At 36.1% G+C, this 16,817-nt stretch overlaps 1 protein-coding gene, 1 long non-coding RNA gene and 1 pseudogene across 2 annotated transcripts; 2 read left to right on the top strand and 1 right to left on the bottom strand.

Moving 5' to 3' along the window:
* Positions 1 to 3,222: 3,222 nt before the first annotated feature.
* Positions 3,223 to 5,985, top strand: LOC106427269 (post-GPI attachment to proteins factor 3). Its single transcript, XM_048781876.1, has 4 exons — positions 3,223 to 3,701; positions 4,522 to 4,980; positions 5,070 to 5,257; positions 5,347 to 5,985. Exons 1-4 carry the CDS (start codon positions 3,598 to 3,600, stop codon positions 5,631 to 5,633), a joined length of 1,038 nt encoding a protein of 345 aa, XP_048637833.1. The 5' UTR covers positions 3,223 to 3,597; the 3' UTR covers positions 5,634 to 5,985.
* A 3,446-nt stretch (positions 5,986 to 9,431) lies between these two features.
* LOC125610114 lies at positions 9,432 to 10,447 on the top strand. The gene is made up of 2 exons (XR_007340123.1): positions 9,432 to 9,589; positions 9,981 to 10,447. It is a non-coding gene; the product is annotated as an uncharacterized LOC125610114 (long non-coding RNA).
* A 31-nt stretch (positions 10,448 to 10,478) lies between these two features.
* On the bottom strand, positions 10,479 to 12,287 carry LOC106427231 (annotated as a pseudogene).
* Between the last annotated feature and the right edge of the window lie 4,530 nt (positions 12,288 to 16,817).

The following is a 16,817-nucleotide window of genomic DNA, read 5'->3' as shown; positions in this document are numbered from 1 at the left end:
TGATGTTTCTCCCACATCGGACAACATCAACAAGTTGGAGTAATATATATATGCTCTTGTATTATCATCACTCAAATGACTTGGAGAGAAAGGAAGGCACTCCACGCGCGCGCCGCCGCCGCCGCCGCCGTCCGGCCGGCTCGGCTCGGCTCGGCGTGGGCGTGGGCGTGGGCTTGGGCTTGGGCTTGGGCTTGGGCTTGGTTGGAGGGCCTTTGGCTCGATAAGAAGTATTCTTTTTGGACCAAGTTAAGCTCAACGTTTTGCCATTTATTTCGGGAAAAAACAGCATACAATTTTATTTAAAACGACAAGTATTTTGTCTTGAAAATAAAAAAACGTCATGCATTTTATCCTCACGAAAGTTCAAAACGAGATAAGAGAGAGTCTTGAGGAAGAAGTTCTGGAACTCAACTTCCCTCGATCTCCGCGAGATTCTCGCCCACGTGCAGCAGCTGTTGCGGAAAGTGGGTCGTCTCCGGCTCTTTAAATATCGTCTCTCCTCTTCCTTCATTTCTCAACTTTTTCCGTATCAAAATCCAACAGCAAAAATCCCTCTGCGTAAGTCTATTTTTGCGAGAGTGTTTCGTAGAGTTTATAGTTCGATAGGGCGATCACGAGTGAGGCGTGATTCGTCTGCCATGGTTTTATCCTGGGACTCTATATTCGTACAGTTCCGTCTCACTAACGGAGCGAATATTTTGAGTTAAGGAAAGAGATCATATCTCGACTCCATGTCTCTTTGCGAATACGATTTCTTATCGTTCTTGTATTCGTCTTTACATTCGTATATTTCCTTAACATCGTTTCTTATTTTATCGTTTATGTCAGTCCGGTTTTCCGGCTTCTACAAGTAATAGACTGTTAAGTACAGTGAGAGACAATGGCTTCAACAAAGATAAACACATTAACAACAATGTGCAAATCCCCAGAAAGATACATTTAAACCACCAAACCCCAAACCAAATCAAACTAGTTTCAAGTTCCCTAAGCCTAGAGCCGGACCTGAAACTTTTGGACCCTATACAAAATTAAATTAAAACTTTGACTTTAACTTCATAATAAAAAAAACTGCTTCTCTGATTTTTCTTTAAACAAAACAGTTGTTCTTACGAATATTAAACTGAGTCATGTATTAAAGTTCTCGTGAATTGAGATATGAAATCTTTTACTAATTATAATATTTATTATTATATGGGCTCATCTAGTATTTTACTTTTTAGTTTTTTACGTAGAAAATGTTTTTTGGTCCAATTTTTTACAATTAACATTTCACATATAAAATATACATATGAAAAAAAAATTGAAGTGGGAGCCGCTTAAAGTCGAGGCTCCATTCAAATGTTTCGAAAGACTATGTCTAAGCCTGGTTCTGCCTAAGCCCTAAACCCAACACTACACAGTTTTCCAGTAATCTCTACAATGCTAGTTTCAAGACAACTGGAACAGGTAAGCTTGCATCTCAAGATATCCCGACTTCGAATATTCTCTTAAAAGAGACTCCGGCGTCGGAACCGTCCGAAGATCCTGTCGACGAAGACAAAAACAGAGCATCAAGTTCCGAGCCGTCTGTTACTTTCGACGTGGGTATTATTTATATCGTTGGAATGTCTCACCGATCTACATGCTGTAATATCAGTCAATATTGATTCTTGATGATAGGCATGCATACTAGTTAAATATTTTGGGATTGCTGTGGAAGAAATGAATACTGTATTTGATAGGCTGGCCTTAAAAGGAGGGGAGATTATATGGTTGTGACTTATGAATATATAAAAACAAATCGCAGCTTGCAGAAGTAAATGTCAATTGTACACATAGCTCAAATTTGTTTGTTTGTGAAATGTGATAGACCATATACTATATATATTATAATGATTATTCGACCGACCTTGTTGTTGATGACATTGTTAGTGGAAATTGATTGAAACTGCAGATGAATTGACGAAAGAAATGTGGATACTTTATAGTTTGCACCGTTTATATCAAGAGAGAAAAGCTTGAGTAAGTTCTCTTTTTTGGTAAAAAAAGCTGGAGTAAGTTTTGGCCTTTCCATAGGTCCGGGATACCCCTAAGTTAAAAAAAAAAAAAAGTTTAAGACTTTTTAAATAAACAAGATGGAAATTTAAACCTTTTAAGAAAACTAAGAGCATTTCCAATGTATAACTCCATTTTTCTCTCCAAAATGAAGTAAAATTGAAAATGAAATAAAATTGCTCCAATCCCACTCCATAATAGAGTGATAAACAAACAAAAAATAAATTACTCCATTTATGGAGTAAATTTCATTATAGAGTGAGATATGGAGTTGGGTTGAAGCATTCTTTACTCCATATTCACGTTTACTCTATTTTAGAGAAAAAATGGAGTAAGGATAGAGATGCCCTAAGTTCATGTTTCATGACATAACATTAAAATTAAATATTACTGTACTTCACTCCAAGTTCTAAGGTTCCAATTACTAGGGGGACCTTTGGAGTAAATTGGCATTTACGAAGAGTTAAAAGGAAATTCGTATTAACTCGTTGAGAAAAGATACGAGTTTAGGAAAGTGGAATCAAATCTTCCTCGTACTAGTGAATAATTAATTACCAAGTGTAAGATAACATATCATGTTTGATCTTCTTTTACTACGTTTCAGAAAATGATTTAGTTTCTTCTATCACTACAATGATCTTGTGCGTCTGTCGTATCACCTGATGCTTAAGATATTTAATTAATCACAACTTAAAATCTAAAAAAACCCTGATTTGTCTGACTTTATATTTCATTAATTTTATGCTAATTAACGAAAACAACGAAATGAAATAGTAGGAGTATTTTTTCCTCCAAAAATTTCGGGGACCGAATCTCTCATTCACACGCGCACCACTTGAACGTGAGGGCTATGAAACATCGTGCTGTCATGTATTCGCCCAACGCCACCTACTTATTTGATTTCGATTTTTTTTTTGGTTGGTAGTTATTATTATTTTATAAATGGTGATGGGGAATAATGAATAAGTCATACCACTGATTTATTACTAGGCATACAAAACTCAAAAAATCATCTTACAGTATCATATTTTATAAAAGAAATGTATAAAACATTACAAGCTTTTATGCAAACATAACTATTATTAACGCGTTAATGTAAAAATGTTTTAGTATGAGGAATAATAAAAGAAAAGGAAAATAATATTTTGTTTATAATGAAAAGACAAAAAGTGAGGGGGAAGAAGAGAAGTGGAGGTGTATCGATCGACGTCTGTGATATAAATCTTTTTATTACAGAGTTCCACGCGTCTTACTCTGTTTCGCCAAAGCTCTTCTCCTCCATCCTCCTTCACGCTCACGGGGGATATCTTCTCTCTCTCTCTCGCAGCGAGATCTTATTTCTTCTTTCTCTCTCGATGCACCCACCTGTCTCCGCTATTTGATGGACAAGAAGAAGAAGAAGCTGCCACACCGAAGAAACCTATTCTCAATTTCTCCGATCATCCCCACCGACTTATATATATATAACTCATTCCTCTAGCAAATATCTCCAAGGAGAACCTCTCTTCCTTCTCTCTCTTCTTCACTCTACTCTCTCTTTCTCTCTAACCGTTTGATAAACAGATGGCGCGAAATCTGAGAAGGGTTCTGCTTATTGTAGCGGTGGTGTCGTGGTGTCTTGTTTCAACACTGGAAGCGAGCGAAGGAGATGCTGATCCTCTTTACAAGTAAAGAACCTTTTCTTTAAGTTATATTCTTATGAATGTTGTCTGTTTTTCATATCTGAGTTCGTTTGACTTCCCTTCCTTAGAGTTTACAAGTATCGAAAGGCAGAGCTAGTTTCTTTTTTTGGATTACTACTGGTAGAGTCGACCGTTAAAGATTCAGTGATTGCTGGACTGACTTGTTACTGCTTTTGACTATTACGTGTTTGTAATCAATACTAACTATCTCTGTTTTGTGAAAATTTGATCTCTTTTAAGGAAAAAATAAAGGGTCCAGATTTTTAGTTTTGTTAGGTATGGATGATTTTTCAAATGGCTTAGTGGTGGGGGGGATTAGAGCCACACGAGAGGAGTGGTGTTGGGAAAGGGATTAGAACACTATGTGGTTTGACTTTTCCCAGATAATTTTCCAACTCTTGTGGTTAGAGTTGAAACACGTTTGAGGATGGAAAGCTTTGTTACTGTAGGGTCATTGTTTTTGTTGGTAAAGATTTTTTTCTTTAAAAAGACTGCAAGTGGTGGTTTGATAGAGTTCGGTCTTTCCTTTTTTCTTGTTTAGTGGAAAGCTTCTCTCTCTCCTTCTCTATGTTGTTCTTTGTTTTGTCGGCCATGTAACCGCTTAATCTTGTCTTGAGCTTAGTAGTGGGAAGAGGGTGGGATATGACAAAAAGGACTAGAACTTGTTACAGAGGTCTTATGGTTTTGTCTAAGTAGCTTTTATGACTATGGAATACTTAGACTGTCTGCTTTTAAAGTTTTTGGGCTTTTGCTTCAGTATAAAGAACAAAAAAAGAAGTGTTAATATGCTCTGATTGGTTCCCAGGTCATGTGTGGATCAATGTCAGAAAACTGGATGCGTGGGGGACAATTGCTTCCAGCACTGTAAATTTTCAGCTGACGGAAAAGCCATAGACGGTCCATGGTACATGCAAGAGCCACTTTACCTGCGTTGGAAACAATGGGACTGCCAAAGTGATTGCCAGTACGAATGCATGATGACAAGAGAAGAAGAGAGGAAAAGAAACGGAGAGAAACCCACCAAGTACTTCGGTAAATGGCCACTCAAACATGTCTATGGGATTCAGGAACCTCTCTCCGTTGCTTTCTCTGCTCTTGACCTAGCGATACAGTTCCATGGATGGGTCTCCTACTTCATCCTCGTTTACTATAACTTGCCTCTCCAGCCAAACCGGAAAACTTACTACGAGTACAACGGATTGTTGCATATCTATGCCATCATTGTAATGAACTCACTCTTCTGGAGTGGTGTTTGTCACAGCAGGTAACATATTCATCCATCTCCATTTTTACAGTTTCTAACTAAAATTCTCACTAATTGTTTTTTTTCTTTCTTTTTTATGGTATATATAGAGATGTTGCATTGACAGAGAGGCTAGATTACTCTTCAGCTACAGTGTTAGCCGGGTTTTCGCTTATTCTAGCTATAATCAGGTCTTTTAGCATACATGATAAATCTGCAAAAGTCATGGTTACTGTACCTATTCTTGCAGTTGTAGCAACTCATATTCTCTACCTCAACTTCTACAACCTCGATGAAGGTAAATGATCTTTCCTAAATGGGGGCTTTCTTCTTTTTTTTTTTGAAAAAAAATGCATATGACTTTCTATATATGTGTGACTTTTACAGGGCTTCACAGGAAAGTTATATTCGGAATAGGAGCAGTGGAGCTAGTGGTGTGGGGTGTATGGGCGGCTTTAACGTCACATCCATCAAAGTGGAAGCTAAGAGCTTTCTTTGTCTCGAGCATACTCACAATGTGTCTTAGAATGCTCGATTTCCCACCGTACAAAGGGTATGTTGATGCTCATGCTCTTTGGCGAGCTGCAGGGATCCCTCTCTCTTACCTTTGGTGGAGTTTTGCCTGCGACGACGCCGTTTTCAGGACCACTGTTCTCCTCAAGAAGTCAAAGTGATGGAAAGAAAAATGATTCAAGGCTCTCTTTTTTTTTAAATCTTTTTTTTTTTCCGGTGAGGTGTTCTCCGGTGTTCAGAAAGTTGTTTTTAGGTTGTGTTTTCGCAGAAGAAGCAAATGTTTTTGTGTTCTTCTGTGGTGAATCTTGGTAGTGTTTTTTTGGGGGTCATCTGCTCTGTTTTTCTTGTGTGTGTGTGTGTTTTTTGGGTCTTTTTCTTTTTTCTCTCCTGGCTTGTCGGCCGGAGAGTTTTACCGTCGGGGAGGAATTGACCTTTGATGATCACCACTTTGTTTGCTTTTTTTTTTTTCATTTTGTGATGATGACTCTTAAAAAACTTTTTCAGTTTTCTCAATGTAAAAGAAAAAGAACGTCATAAATTATAGAGAAATTGCATCCTACATTAATCAAACGAATTGTAATTTACCCACTACTTAAAAACTATGTCTTTTTGATATACACTGTACATATTATAGATTATTGCTATATTGGCCTTCTCAATCAATTGATGAAACATACTAACAAAAATAATTAAAAAATATAAAAAAAGTTTTTAGCCACGTTTTCTAATTCATCACCACCATCGTCACATTTCTACGCTATTATCTCTTTCCACTGTCTTTTTTTTCTTTTTCATATTATCAACAAAATCATACATTTTCTTATGTCACATAATTATTCTCTTTCAATACTTCATCAACTCCACCTCCTGTTACTCTTTCTCAATCACCTCCATCAGAACAAGCGGTATACACACTACCATTGATTTATTCTCCTTTACCACCATAACGACTCCCGTCTTCTCCTCATCTCCTCACGCGGTCTCTTATTCTATTTCTCCTACTGTACCAACAACAAAATTCCTTCATCTGCCACCACGGTATAAAACCTAATCACATAGCTTGTAGAACATGAGTGGTTTCTTCTCCATTATTGATCCACTATGTAACCATCAAGACTATTTTTGGAGTGGCTTTTCCTAGGAAATGCCCATCTGCAACGGCTCGCTTGTCTATTGACGGGAAGCTTCGCGCATCTGAAATCTATGGAGTCGCCGACAACGTAAACGACGCCGCCGCGAGTTTCGTCAACTCTTCCTTCAATCGCCTTAATCTCTTCAGTTTAAGGCAGTTACATGTACTATTTCCACGGATGTTGCCAGTTACACTTCTCTTTGTCGATGTGAATGACCTAGAATTGATCGGAGAAGAACAGTTTTTGTAACATTGTGTCCTATTCTATTATATGTGTATAGAGTAGAAATGTAAAACAATATGTATTATGAATGTTCTATTCATGTTATGTAATGCAAAATAGTTTGTTACTATACTTTTATCATGTATCGTTCCATTTGACGATTAATAAAGAATGTATTATTTTGTTCATCAATATGTACTATACTATGTATTTTGTTCCATTCTATTTGGAATTATAGTTTATACTTGGATTTAGGATTTAATAATTAAAATTTAAGGTTTAGTATACGGAAGGTGGGGGTTGAGGTTTGGGTTTAGTGACCCTATCATGTATCTTTCCATTTGACGATTAATAAATAGTGTTCTATTTTGTTCACCAATATGTACTATACTATGCATTTTGTTCCATTCTATTTAAGTTTAGGGTCTATATTTGGGTTTAAGATTTAGTGATTAGGATTTAGGGTTTAGTATTTGGAAGGTGGGGGTTGAGATTTGGGTTTAGTGATAGCAGTTTAGGGTTTAGTATTTAAAAGTTAGGTCTAAATTTAACATTTAAAAGTTGTGTGTTGGGTAAGAACCATATACTATTCAAAAGTTAGGTCTTAGTTTAGTTTAATATTACAAAATATTATATATTATTTTCAGATTTTGTTAATTGGGTTTAGTGTTTATATTTGAGTTTGATATTTAGTAATTAGGATTTAGTATTTAGTATTTAGTATTTAGATGGAAAGGTGAATTTTAAGTTTAGTATTTAGTATTTAGGCTTTGAAATAATATTTATTATTTAGAGGTTGAGAAGAGAACACTGTGCTATATTATTTTGGCGATATGGAATATAACCACTTTAGCAAACAGAATATACTTTTTATTTTTAAAAATTTTATGTTTCTATCCGCTCATTTTACTGCATATAGTAAGTAAATATGTTGTAAATAAATTTGTGACATTAGTTCTTTCACATGATGTGTTTGTAAATAATAGTGATTCATTACTCATCAGCAGTAAAAAAAATTTGGTGGATTAAATTGGTACGTGGATGCACATGTTTCTATCAAATAAAGTAGTCTTAATTTGATCTTCACCCTATATTATTTTGGCCAAGTCATATTTAACAACACAATATTACCGGATGATTACAGAAAGAAGGAGCAGAACCGGATAACAATTGACATAAGTGATAGCTATTACATCACATTAAAATTAATGCCAGTCACTTAATTTTGATGTCAAAGTAGGTTATTCAGCAAATTTACCCTAAATTATATTGCTTATGGAAAACCATAAGATAGTAAATGAAGGTATGAATTCACTTGATAAAAAAGTTATCTACACAACAAAATAACATAGTATGTGGTAAAATCACAGTCATATTGTGAAAACTGGTACAGTTGTACAAAGCTCTAAAATATCAATCGTGTCCACATAGCTCTCAAGCCCTCTTTGTCATTTACTTAATACTGTATTTTTCATTAACTAAGTTATAACAAACAAACGAAATATGTTAAATGAACCTTTAGTTTTTCTACATTGAAAACAATTAGACATAGCAAATAACTACCGTGACATTTATCACCTAATCCATATATTATTTAAAAAAAAAAACACAATTAGACATGGCAAGTTCTCGATCCCTGCAGACTCCCGGATCCACGCGGATTATCGGCAAGTTTTTTCTGTCCAGTTGATCACTAATTGAAAAAAAAAATAGTATCACAGATGCATGCGTTTTTTAGATCGGACATTCTGCCACCTAAAATAAACGAGATTCATGTCAGGCTAATCCCAAAAATTCTTAGTCCGCAAACAATTCCAGATTATTGTCTCATTTCTCTTTGCAATATACTAGGGGTTGGCCCGCCCTACGGGCGGGTGAGTTTACACTAAAACTATTTTTATATTAAAATATAATATTTTATAAATCATTTAAAATTTTACTTTATATTGAAAATAGTAAATATATTATTTTTTTATTATAATGATTTGTATTTTTCTATTTTATTTTTATTTCAATTTGATATAGTTGAAGAAAATCTAAAGTAAAAATAACTAATATTTTTTTTTATTTCTAAGAGTATCATATTTTAATATTATTACATTTACTAATTTTCTCACAGTAATAAATTAATACACCAACCTCCAAGATAAATCAATGTAGTCCAAACAGTGTATTTCAAGATAAATTAATACACCACTAATTTTAATATTTATAGTTGATCACAGTAATAAATTATTAGATTTAAATGTGAAGTGGTAGATTGCACTGTTTGATGCTTGCCTTCTATCCTTCTTGAAATATGTTTTGATAGCAAGATTGCCCTTCTCATTCCACGTGCATTTTTTTTGGACTACATTGATTCAAATTTATAATGTGTTTAAATAATCAGTAACTATTGAATATAGATTAAAAATGTTTATATTTGGAATTTATATACCGTGTAACACGCATATATCGCAGCCACCTACGAAGCGAACAATTGTTTTTAAAATCACAATTATTAAAATATATGTATAAACTTTACAATAAATAATACATATATGAATCGAAAGATAGTGGTGAAATATATTTTTCTTAATTTTTTTTTAAAATATAGATATATATATATATTAATATTTACTAATGAGTATATATTTATATTTATTTATATATAAGTTTTTAATTTTGTGAGAGATAGTTGGATAAGGACTCACAGTCATAGAATTTTGGTGCGAAATTTTGTTGCTCAAATCTCATGGATGGGCGAGCTGTCCGAGAAAAAGGTTAGTAGTTTAATTGAATGGTAATTATAGGACCAAGTAGTACGAAAACATCTTGTTATTATATTTCATTTTTAAGCACAAAATTATTGACAAATATGCCTTTTACAAAAAAAAAAAAATTATAGACAAATATGTGGTTAATAATTTAACATTGCTCGGCTCAGTCCATAAAAAAAGTAGGTGTATACCTTTAGTTTTATTCCGTATTCCTAAAGGCCGGCCACGCTTACGTGTCACCGTGTTGCCACTTGATGACTCTTATATTGGAAGACGAATATTTTGTTTTAGTTAAGCAGAATAATGATGCAAAAGCATGACATATATGATTTAATAATGGTAATGCAACTGTACAATTGATAAATCCATTTATGTGTATGTATAACGAATGCAGGAAGAAGATCGAGCAATTAACTTGCTGGCTTGAAAAAAATTTTTCTTATAAAAACATGCCGTCTCCTCGGGGAAATATTTAATTTAGCTTTGACCTACTGAGAGCTAAACTTCGGACATGTGCATCGGGAGCTTTTAGCAGTTTCTTAAGGGGAGGGGGGAAGACCACAAAAACATAAAAATCGGTAACCAAAAGCGCCAGTTAAGGATCAATGTTTGAGTGATCCTTGTTTCTTTTCTGTTAAAAAGTAATGACAGATCATGAAAGCTGGATCGTTGTTGTTTGCTTTTTCTCCTTTACGTGTTGTGTCTTTAAGGATGATCACTATCATCATGAGACCAATTATTTTATTGGAATAATTTTCGTTCATTCTTTAAAAAGAAAATGTGAGTTCACATTCTTTTTAAAGAAAATGTAATTTTCGTTCATTTGCGTTCATTCTTTAAAAAGAAAATGTTTGTACTTCATGTTGGGATCTTGTCTGAGAGAAGAAAAAGCTACAGAGAATGTAAGATCTGACATATGAACTGTTTCTACACAAGTTCTGCCTCAGTAACACAGAGATCAATCATTATACAATCTGATTATTCATGCATAAAAGAATCAAATTTATGGCCTTTCAGGATCCGAGAATGACTACTAAGTACTAACCTAGGAAGGTTTTAGTTTATTTGTTACCACTGGTTAGCCGATGTTTCCCGGTACTTCTCATCATCATTGCCCTGAGGCAACTGCTTCGGTTAGTAACTTTTGCCCGGTTACTTAACAGTCTCTCGGATATTCTATCTTTAGCGGTTGTTTTCTTACGCCGTGCCAAGGAAAAGGTTTGCTTCTTGTTTTTCCTTTCAGCAAAAACTCTATTGAACTCCTCGTCGATAAATTGAGGCTAAAGCAGCATCACGCAGAACTGAAAACTTATGTTCCTTAACCTTAGCATGCTTTGCTCGCTTTGCTATTTTCTTCAACTCTTCTCTGTCTTTCTCCCTGATATTCTTCAGAGCTTGTTTCGCTTTTTGCCTAGCTAACTGATTGGGATCAGAATCTGAAACTGTTCCATCCATAGGCGTGTCATCCTCCTGGCTGATCCTTGTAGTTGAGGAGGAGGTTTGGTTTTGACTCTCTTCTAACGAAGATTCCTTGATTATGGGGTTTTCTTCATCATCCCGAGGTACAATGGGTCCATGAAACGGGCAGGCTCGTAGGTCTCTTCTCTGGCAAAGACCACCTTTCTTCAGAGGAGCATGGCATGGAGGTATCTCTGTTCTCTCTTCTCTATAGACACTTGCCTGAAGATTCAGTGCTGCTATTTTATCTGCTGGAATTACAGCGTCTTGATCCACCCTGCCCCAGTGGCTCTCGACCTCTATGCCTCGGTGGTTAGCTCGAAGCCTCGAATTAACTTCCGTAGTTGAGTCCCAATTACTCAGCTGTGATCCCCAATTCATCACAGGCGCTTCAGAAATTAGCTTATCCCTAAGAGGGTCACCACTTCTTCTAACCTGGACGCCTTGTTGGAGAGATTCTAGTGTAGACCTATTTGCTTCACTTGATGAACCCTCACCGTTTTGAACTCTCGGCAAAGGAGCCACCTTTTTTACTGGATCAGATCCAACCTTACCATCATCTTCCTCCCAGATATCTTCTTCATCTTCTTCTTTCTCCCAAAGTCAATCATTCTCGAGATTGTAAAACCAGCTTGCTCACATTTCTTCTCAGTTGCTAATATGCTATTCCTAATATCAATCAACTCTTTCAACATGGAATCTCTGGTGTTATCACTTACATCAACCCTGATGAGAAGTGAGATCCCATCTTGAACCGAGACCAAATGCTTTTTCATCAGAAGCTTGCCCTGTTCCCTCAACACATCATTAAGTAATATTCTATCGTTTCACCGGCGATCCGGAACGGCGGAGAAGGTAAGTGTTTAGTTGTCGAAGAGAAGAAAAACAAAACGACGTTCCCAGTGTTTGGAGATACGATTTTGTACATTTATTGGGCCAATCAATGGGCTTTATACAAAGCTCGAAAAACTCAACTCTTTTTGTCGCCAATTTTGAGTAGTACGTAGAATTCAAGCTGACATGACAAAATGATTGGCCAAGAATATTTCATCTGACGTGGCACCTCTTAGAAGCTCCAAAAATAGCTTCTTTTATATAGTAGGATATGCCACAAGATCATCTTTAAAATATTGACTCAGCGCTTACAATTTATTCTTTCGTTGATTATCTCGAAAAACCAATATGCTTTGTACCGTGAAGGGCGATGTCAGATAATGTCTTCACCACCCATGAAGTACTCCATTTTCCCAAAATTGCTAAATCGGAGCACCGATACTCAATGGTCATTAAGACGGATATGAACAAAGATTATGATAGATTAGAATGAGATTTCACTCGGCTCGTTATGCAACGCCTAGAGTTCCATCCCAAATGGACAGCTTGGATCATGCAATGTGTCTTTACTGCCACTTGCTCCTTCCTTATCAGTGGAGAGCCCTTTTCACCATACATAGTCATCTTGTGTATAGTAAGGTACTCTCAGACCTGTGTAGAATAACACAGTATGATGGTTTGTTGTTGGGAATCAGAATTGCTAGGGGAGTCCTCGAGTAAATCACTTACTCTTTGCCGATGACACGATGTTATTTATGTGAGCGAGTAAAATTGATGTACTCTGATGATGATCATTTAGAAGTATGAAGAACGTCGGGCCAACTGATAAACCACAATAAATACTCGGTCACCTTTTCGAGGAAAACTACACCAAACCTAAAGATTCTAGTGAAAAGTGAACTGATAATTGATAGAAAAGGAGGAGTTGAAAACCCGGAGTATTTTGGAAGGAAGAGGCGAGATCTCTTCACCTCTATTATTGACAGAATCAAATAAAAGGCGAATGAGTGGTCAACTAAATTCCTATAGACAGACATAAAGTTAGACATGCTGAGAAGTTTCCTCTCTCCTATCCCGTCTTACGCAATGATCTGTTTTAAATTGCCACTCTCACTGTGTAAGAGAATCCAATCGGCTTTAACTCGATTTTGGTGGGATGATCGGAATGGAAATAAGAAGATGACATGGATTTTGTGTTCCAACATCTTGCTACCAAAATCACATGGAGAACTCTGTTTTAGAGACCACCAAAGCTTTAACAACATCTTTCTCGCAAAACTCAGCTGGCGTATAATGCACAACCAGAATGTTTGCTCGGATGGATTTTAATTGGGAAATATTGCAAATATGAGGACTTTCTTACCTGCTCAGGTTGGAGCTTTATCTCTCACGTATGGCGAGAAATTTTAATCAGACGAGACCTCCTGGCTCAGAACACCGAACGAGCAGTGGGTAATGGTTCCTCGATTAAGATATGGTAACATACCTAGCTCAACCTCTGTTGTGAGCACAAAAACAGTACTTAAACCGGAGCTCAACCAGAGAACCCGCAACTACCACAACATAACTATCGCGACCAATGTTCACTCAAATGAGAATAGCTTACAAGCCACAAAGATTTTTTACATGAAATCAATTCTTAAGGACATACAACTCATCCTTACACCATCTGGAATTAAAATCACCAGAAAACTTCGTGGACCACAAAGATATGGATTTTAAAAGTCAGACAATCTTCTCAGCATCCAATGGCCAAATCAGCCATATTTTGGTCCATACAAATCCAATCATGAATGGGCCTCGACTAAAGCTACATGGCAAGGAGAAACTTTTAGAAGACCAGAGAAAGAAGAACCAAGCCTGAAAACCAATCCAACCAGAAGATTCACTTGGTTTACTAAGATTGACCAAACCGATACTATCTAAGGAAGGTCTTCTATTCCTTTAATTTGGTTCAGACCAAACATATCTACGGAAACAAGGAGATCATCTGAACCAAATAGAAGATATCCAAGAATATCTTAGCTGCACCAGCACCCAGAGGACTAGGCGGATCCTCATGCACATCAACTTTCCATATCCAGCCGCATTCACATTACAAGCCTTACAAAAGTTTCTTCAGATTCTTCCACAAGACCAAAGGCCATATTCTCTTTTATTGCGACAAAGGATTATTTCTGGAAGATTTACAGACCATGTGCATATCCAGAAGCTGTCTAGATACAAGGCTCAACCAAGTTTTCTTTTCGAGAGGCTCAAATAAAGCCTAACGGCTATATATCTTTAAGGAGCCAATCTTTTGATTCTTTTGTTTAATTTTTGTGTATTTTGTTTCCCTTGAGTCTTTAGACTGTTTTATTAGTCACATGGTCAAGAATATATAATCTCATGTTATTGTTCATTGTAAAGGACCCTTTGTAAAGGACTCTTGATCATTTTGAAAGCAATAGAAATCAATTTTCTTTTTAAACAAAGTTATGAATTCTTTGTTATTAGTTCTCTAGTTCTTTGTGTGCGATTCACTAAGTCCTAAAGAAGCCATGTCTATAGAGACATGTGTGTAGAGATGTTAAGATGGGAAAACCCAACCTATTTAAACCCACCCCATTTAAGACCCACCCCATTTAGAACCCATAACCATTTAGACCCATTCAAAAATAGGTTTATTAGGCGTATCCATTTAGAATCCGTGAAATTTACATGTACCCATTTAAATTCATTTAGACCCATTTAAACTATTGTTGATTTAATTAGAATTTTTTTTATCTTTATGCTCTCTTAGCAGAAATTATATGAAACAAATGAAAAAATTAACTAATTTTTGTTATATAAACGTAAATCAAATTATCCTGGTAAAATCAACTTTTCTTGCCAACCATAAAACCGAGTTTTCCCTCCAAAACTGTAAAATCAAAGTTATCCGCAAAACCGAAAATCAAGTTTTCCACCAAAAACTCAAAACCGAGTTTTTCCGCCAAAAACGCAAAATCGAGTTTTCCCGTCAAAATCGAAAATCGATTTTTTCCGCTAAAAACGTAAAATCGAGTTTTCTCGCCAAAATCACAAAATCAAGTTTTTCCGTCAAAACTAAAAATCAAGTATCCCGCCAAAATCGTAAAACCGAGTCTTGCCGCCAAAATCACAAAATCGAGTTTTCCCGCCAAAATCGAAAATCGAGTTTTTCCGCCAAAACAGTAAAATCGAGTTTTCCCGCCAAAACCGAAAACCGAGTTTTCCCGCCAAAACCGTAAAATTGAGTTTTCCCGCCAAAATCGAAAATCGAGTTTTCCTGCCAAAACCGAAAATCGAGTTTTCCCACCAAAGCCGTAAAACCGAGTCTTTTTTGCCAAAATCACAAAATCGAGTTTTTCCACCAAAACCGTAAAATTGAGTTTTCTAGCCAAAACCGTAAAACCAAAATTTTCCGCCAAAAACATGTAAACGGGGTTTCCCGCCAAAACCATAAAATGAATTTTCCCGTCAAAACCGTAAAATGTGTGTTTCCGTATAAACCATAAAATCGAGTTTTTTTTTGTCAAAAACACACAATCACATTTTTTTACACAAAAATATTAATTAATTATATTAAGTTAAATGAGTTAAAAGGGTCTCCATTAATTTTAAGTAGAATACATTTAATAAGTGGGTGGGTTACTCATTTAAAACCCGAATAGCTAAATGGGTCTAAATGAGCATTTGTTTTTTTTCTCAAAACCCATTTAGGCATGTGGGTTTCAAACCCATTTTAACATCCCTACATGTGTGATTCGAGTCCCCTTGTTTGTCCATTGATTTAGCGATTCAATCCCTATCCATCATTCCATCCCATCCAACGGCCAAGCTTGAGATCACACAACCAGTAAGCTTAGCTCCATTACAACCACAAATCGGCCATCCTTCTTATTTTATCACCTTCATTATTTTCTGTTTATTATTATTTTCATTCATATGCATTCCTTTTTGCATTCGTTTCAGGTCCATCTTGCTCGGCCAGCCTTCAATCAGCCTTTATAGATCACCCGACAATTGAGTAACTCGACCATCTGGGTGATCTGTACTCCCGTGCCCATAACAACCTCCGATATCAAGATAGACCTGTGGGACCTGCTATAGAGGAAACTTCTGAATGGACTCTGGCTGACTTTTTTCTTCCTGGAACCGTTCAGTGGGAGAAAAAAAAATCCAACTCTTACTCCCTCATAAAGAAACTAAAGTTCTAAACATAAACCCTAGTTTATTGGCTTTGTTCGGACTCAGAAAAATATACAACAAAAATAGGATACCATGCAGCTATAAACAGAAGAAGGATTCTCTCTAAGGAGCTCCATATTGAATACTCTTTCGAATGGAATATGCAGATCTGGAACCTTGACACATCACCGAAGCTAAAGCTGTTTTATGGAAAAAATTTAAGGGAACTCTCACAGTAGGAACTAACTTAACAGCTCGAAGCATTGATGTTGACCCCAGATGCAAGCGATATGGGAAACCTGAATCTATCGATCTTCTCTTTCAATGCTCTTACATTATAAGAAACATTGACTCAAGTGGATCTCTAGATTTGAAGAAAGGCCATTGGAGTTTATTATTGCATATGAGAGATCCAAAGATAAGAAAAAGGCTACTGAAGTCTATTATTTCATTGATTTGTAAATGTGTAAACACATTGTTAGCACATGTATTACATCTTGGGAAACATTATTACTGATTTTACAAAAAAATCACAACTAAAAGCGTAGACATGCAATTCACAAAACAGACCACAAACAAAACTATTATAGATCATTCCTCTACAAAGACAAGCTTGGACTCCACTTGATATGGAAGAAGACTTTGTCAGAAGACTTCCAGGAAGTCCAGACGACTTCTAGGAAGTCCAGACGACTTCTGGGAAGTCCAGACAACTTTCAGGAAGTCCAGACGACTGAAATGGACGTAG

Source organism: Brassica napus, chromosome A6, assembly GCF_020379485.1.
Source record: "Brassica napus cultivar Da-Ae chromosome A6, Da-Ae, whole genome shotgun sequence".
Classification (NCBI taxonomy): domain Eukaryota; kingdom Viridiplantae; phylum Streptophyta; class Magnoliopsida; order Brassicales; family Brassicaceae; genus Brassica; species Brassica napus.
This window is presented reverse-complemented; position numbering and strand designations above follow the sequence as displayed.

Bases quoted from the DNA above. Each gene is read 5' to 3' on its own strand.
- LOC106427269 (XM_048781876.1), top strand. From the start codon at position 3,598: ATGGCGCGAAATCTGAGAAGGGTTCTGCTTATTGTAGCGGTGGTGTCG. The intron at 4,981-5,069 runs GTAACATATTCA...TGGTATATATAG, and splicing joins AGTGGTGTTTGTCACAGCAG to AGATGTTGCATTGACAGAGA. The intron at 5,258-5,346 runs GTAAATGATCTT...TGACTTTTACAG, and splicing joins CTTCTACAACCTCGATGAAG to GGCTTCACAGGAAAGTTATA.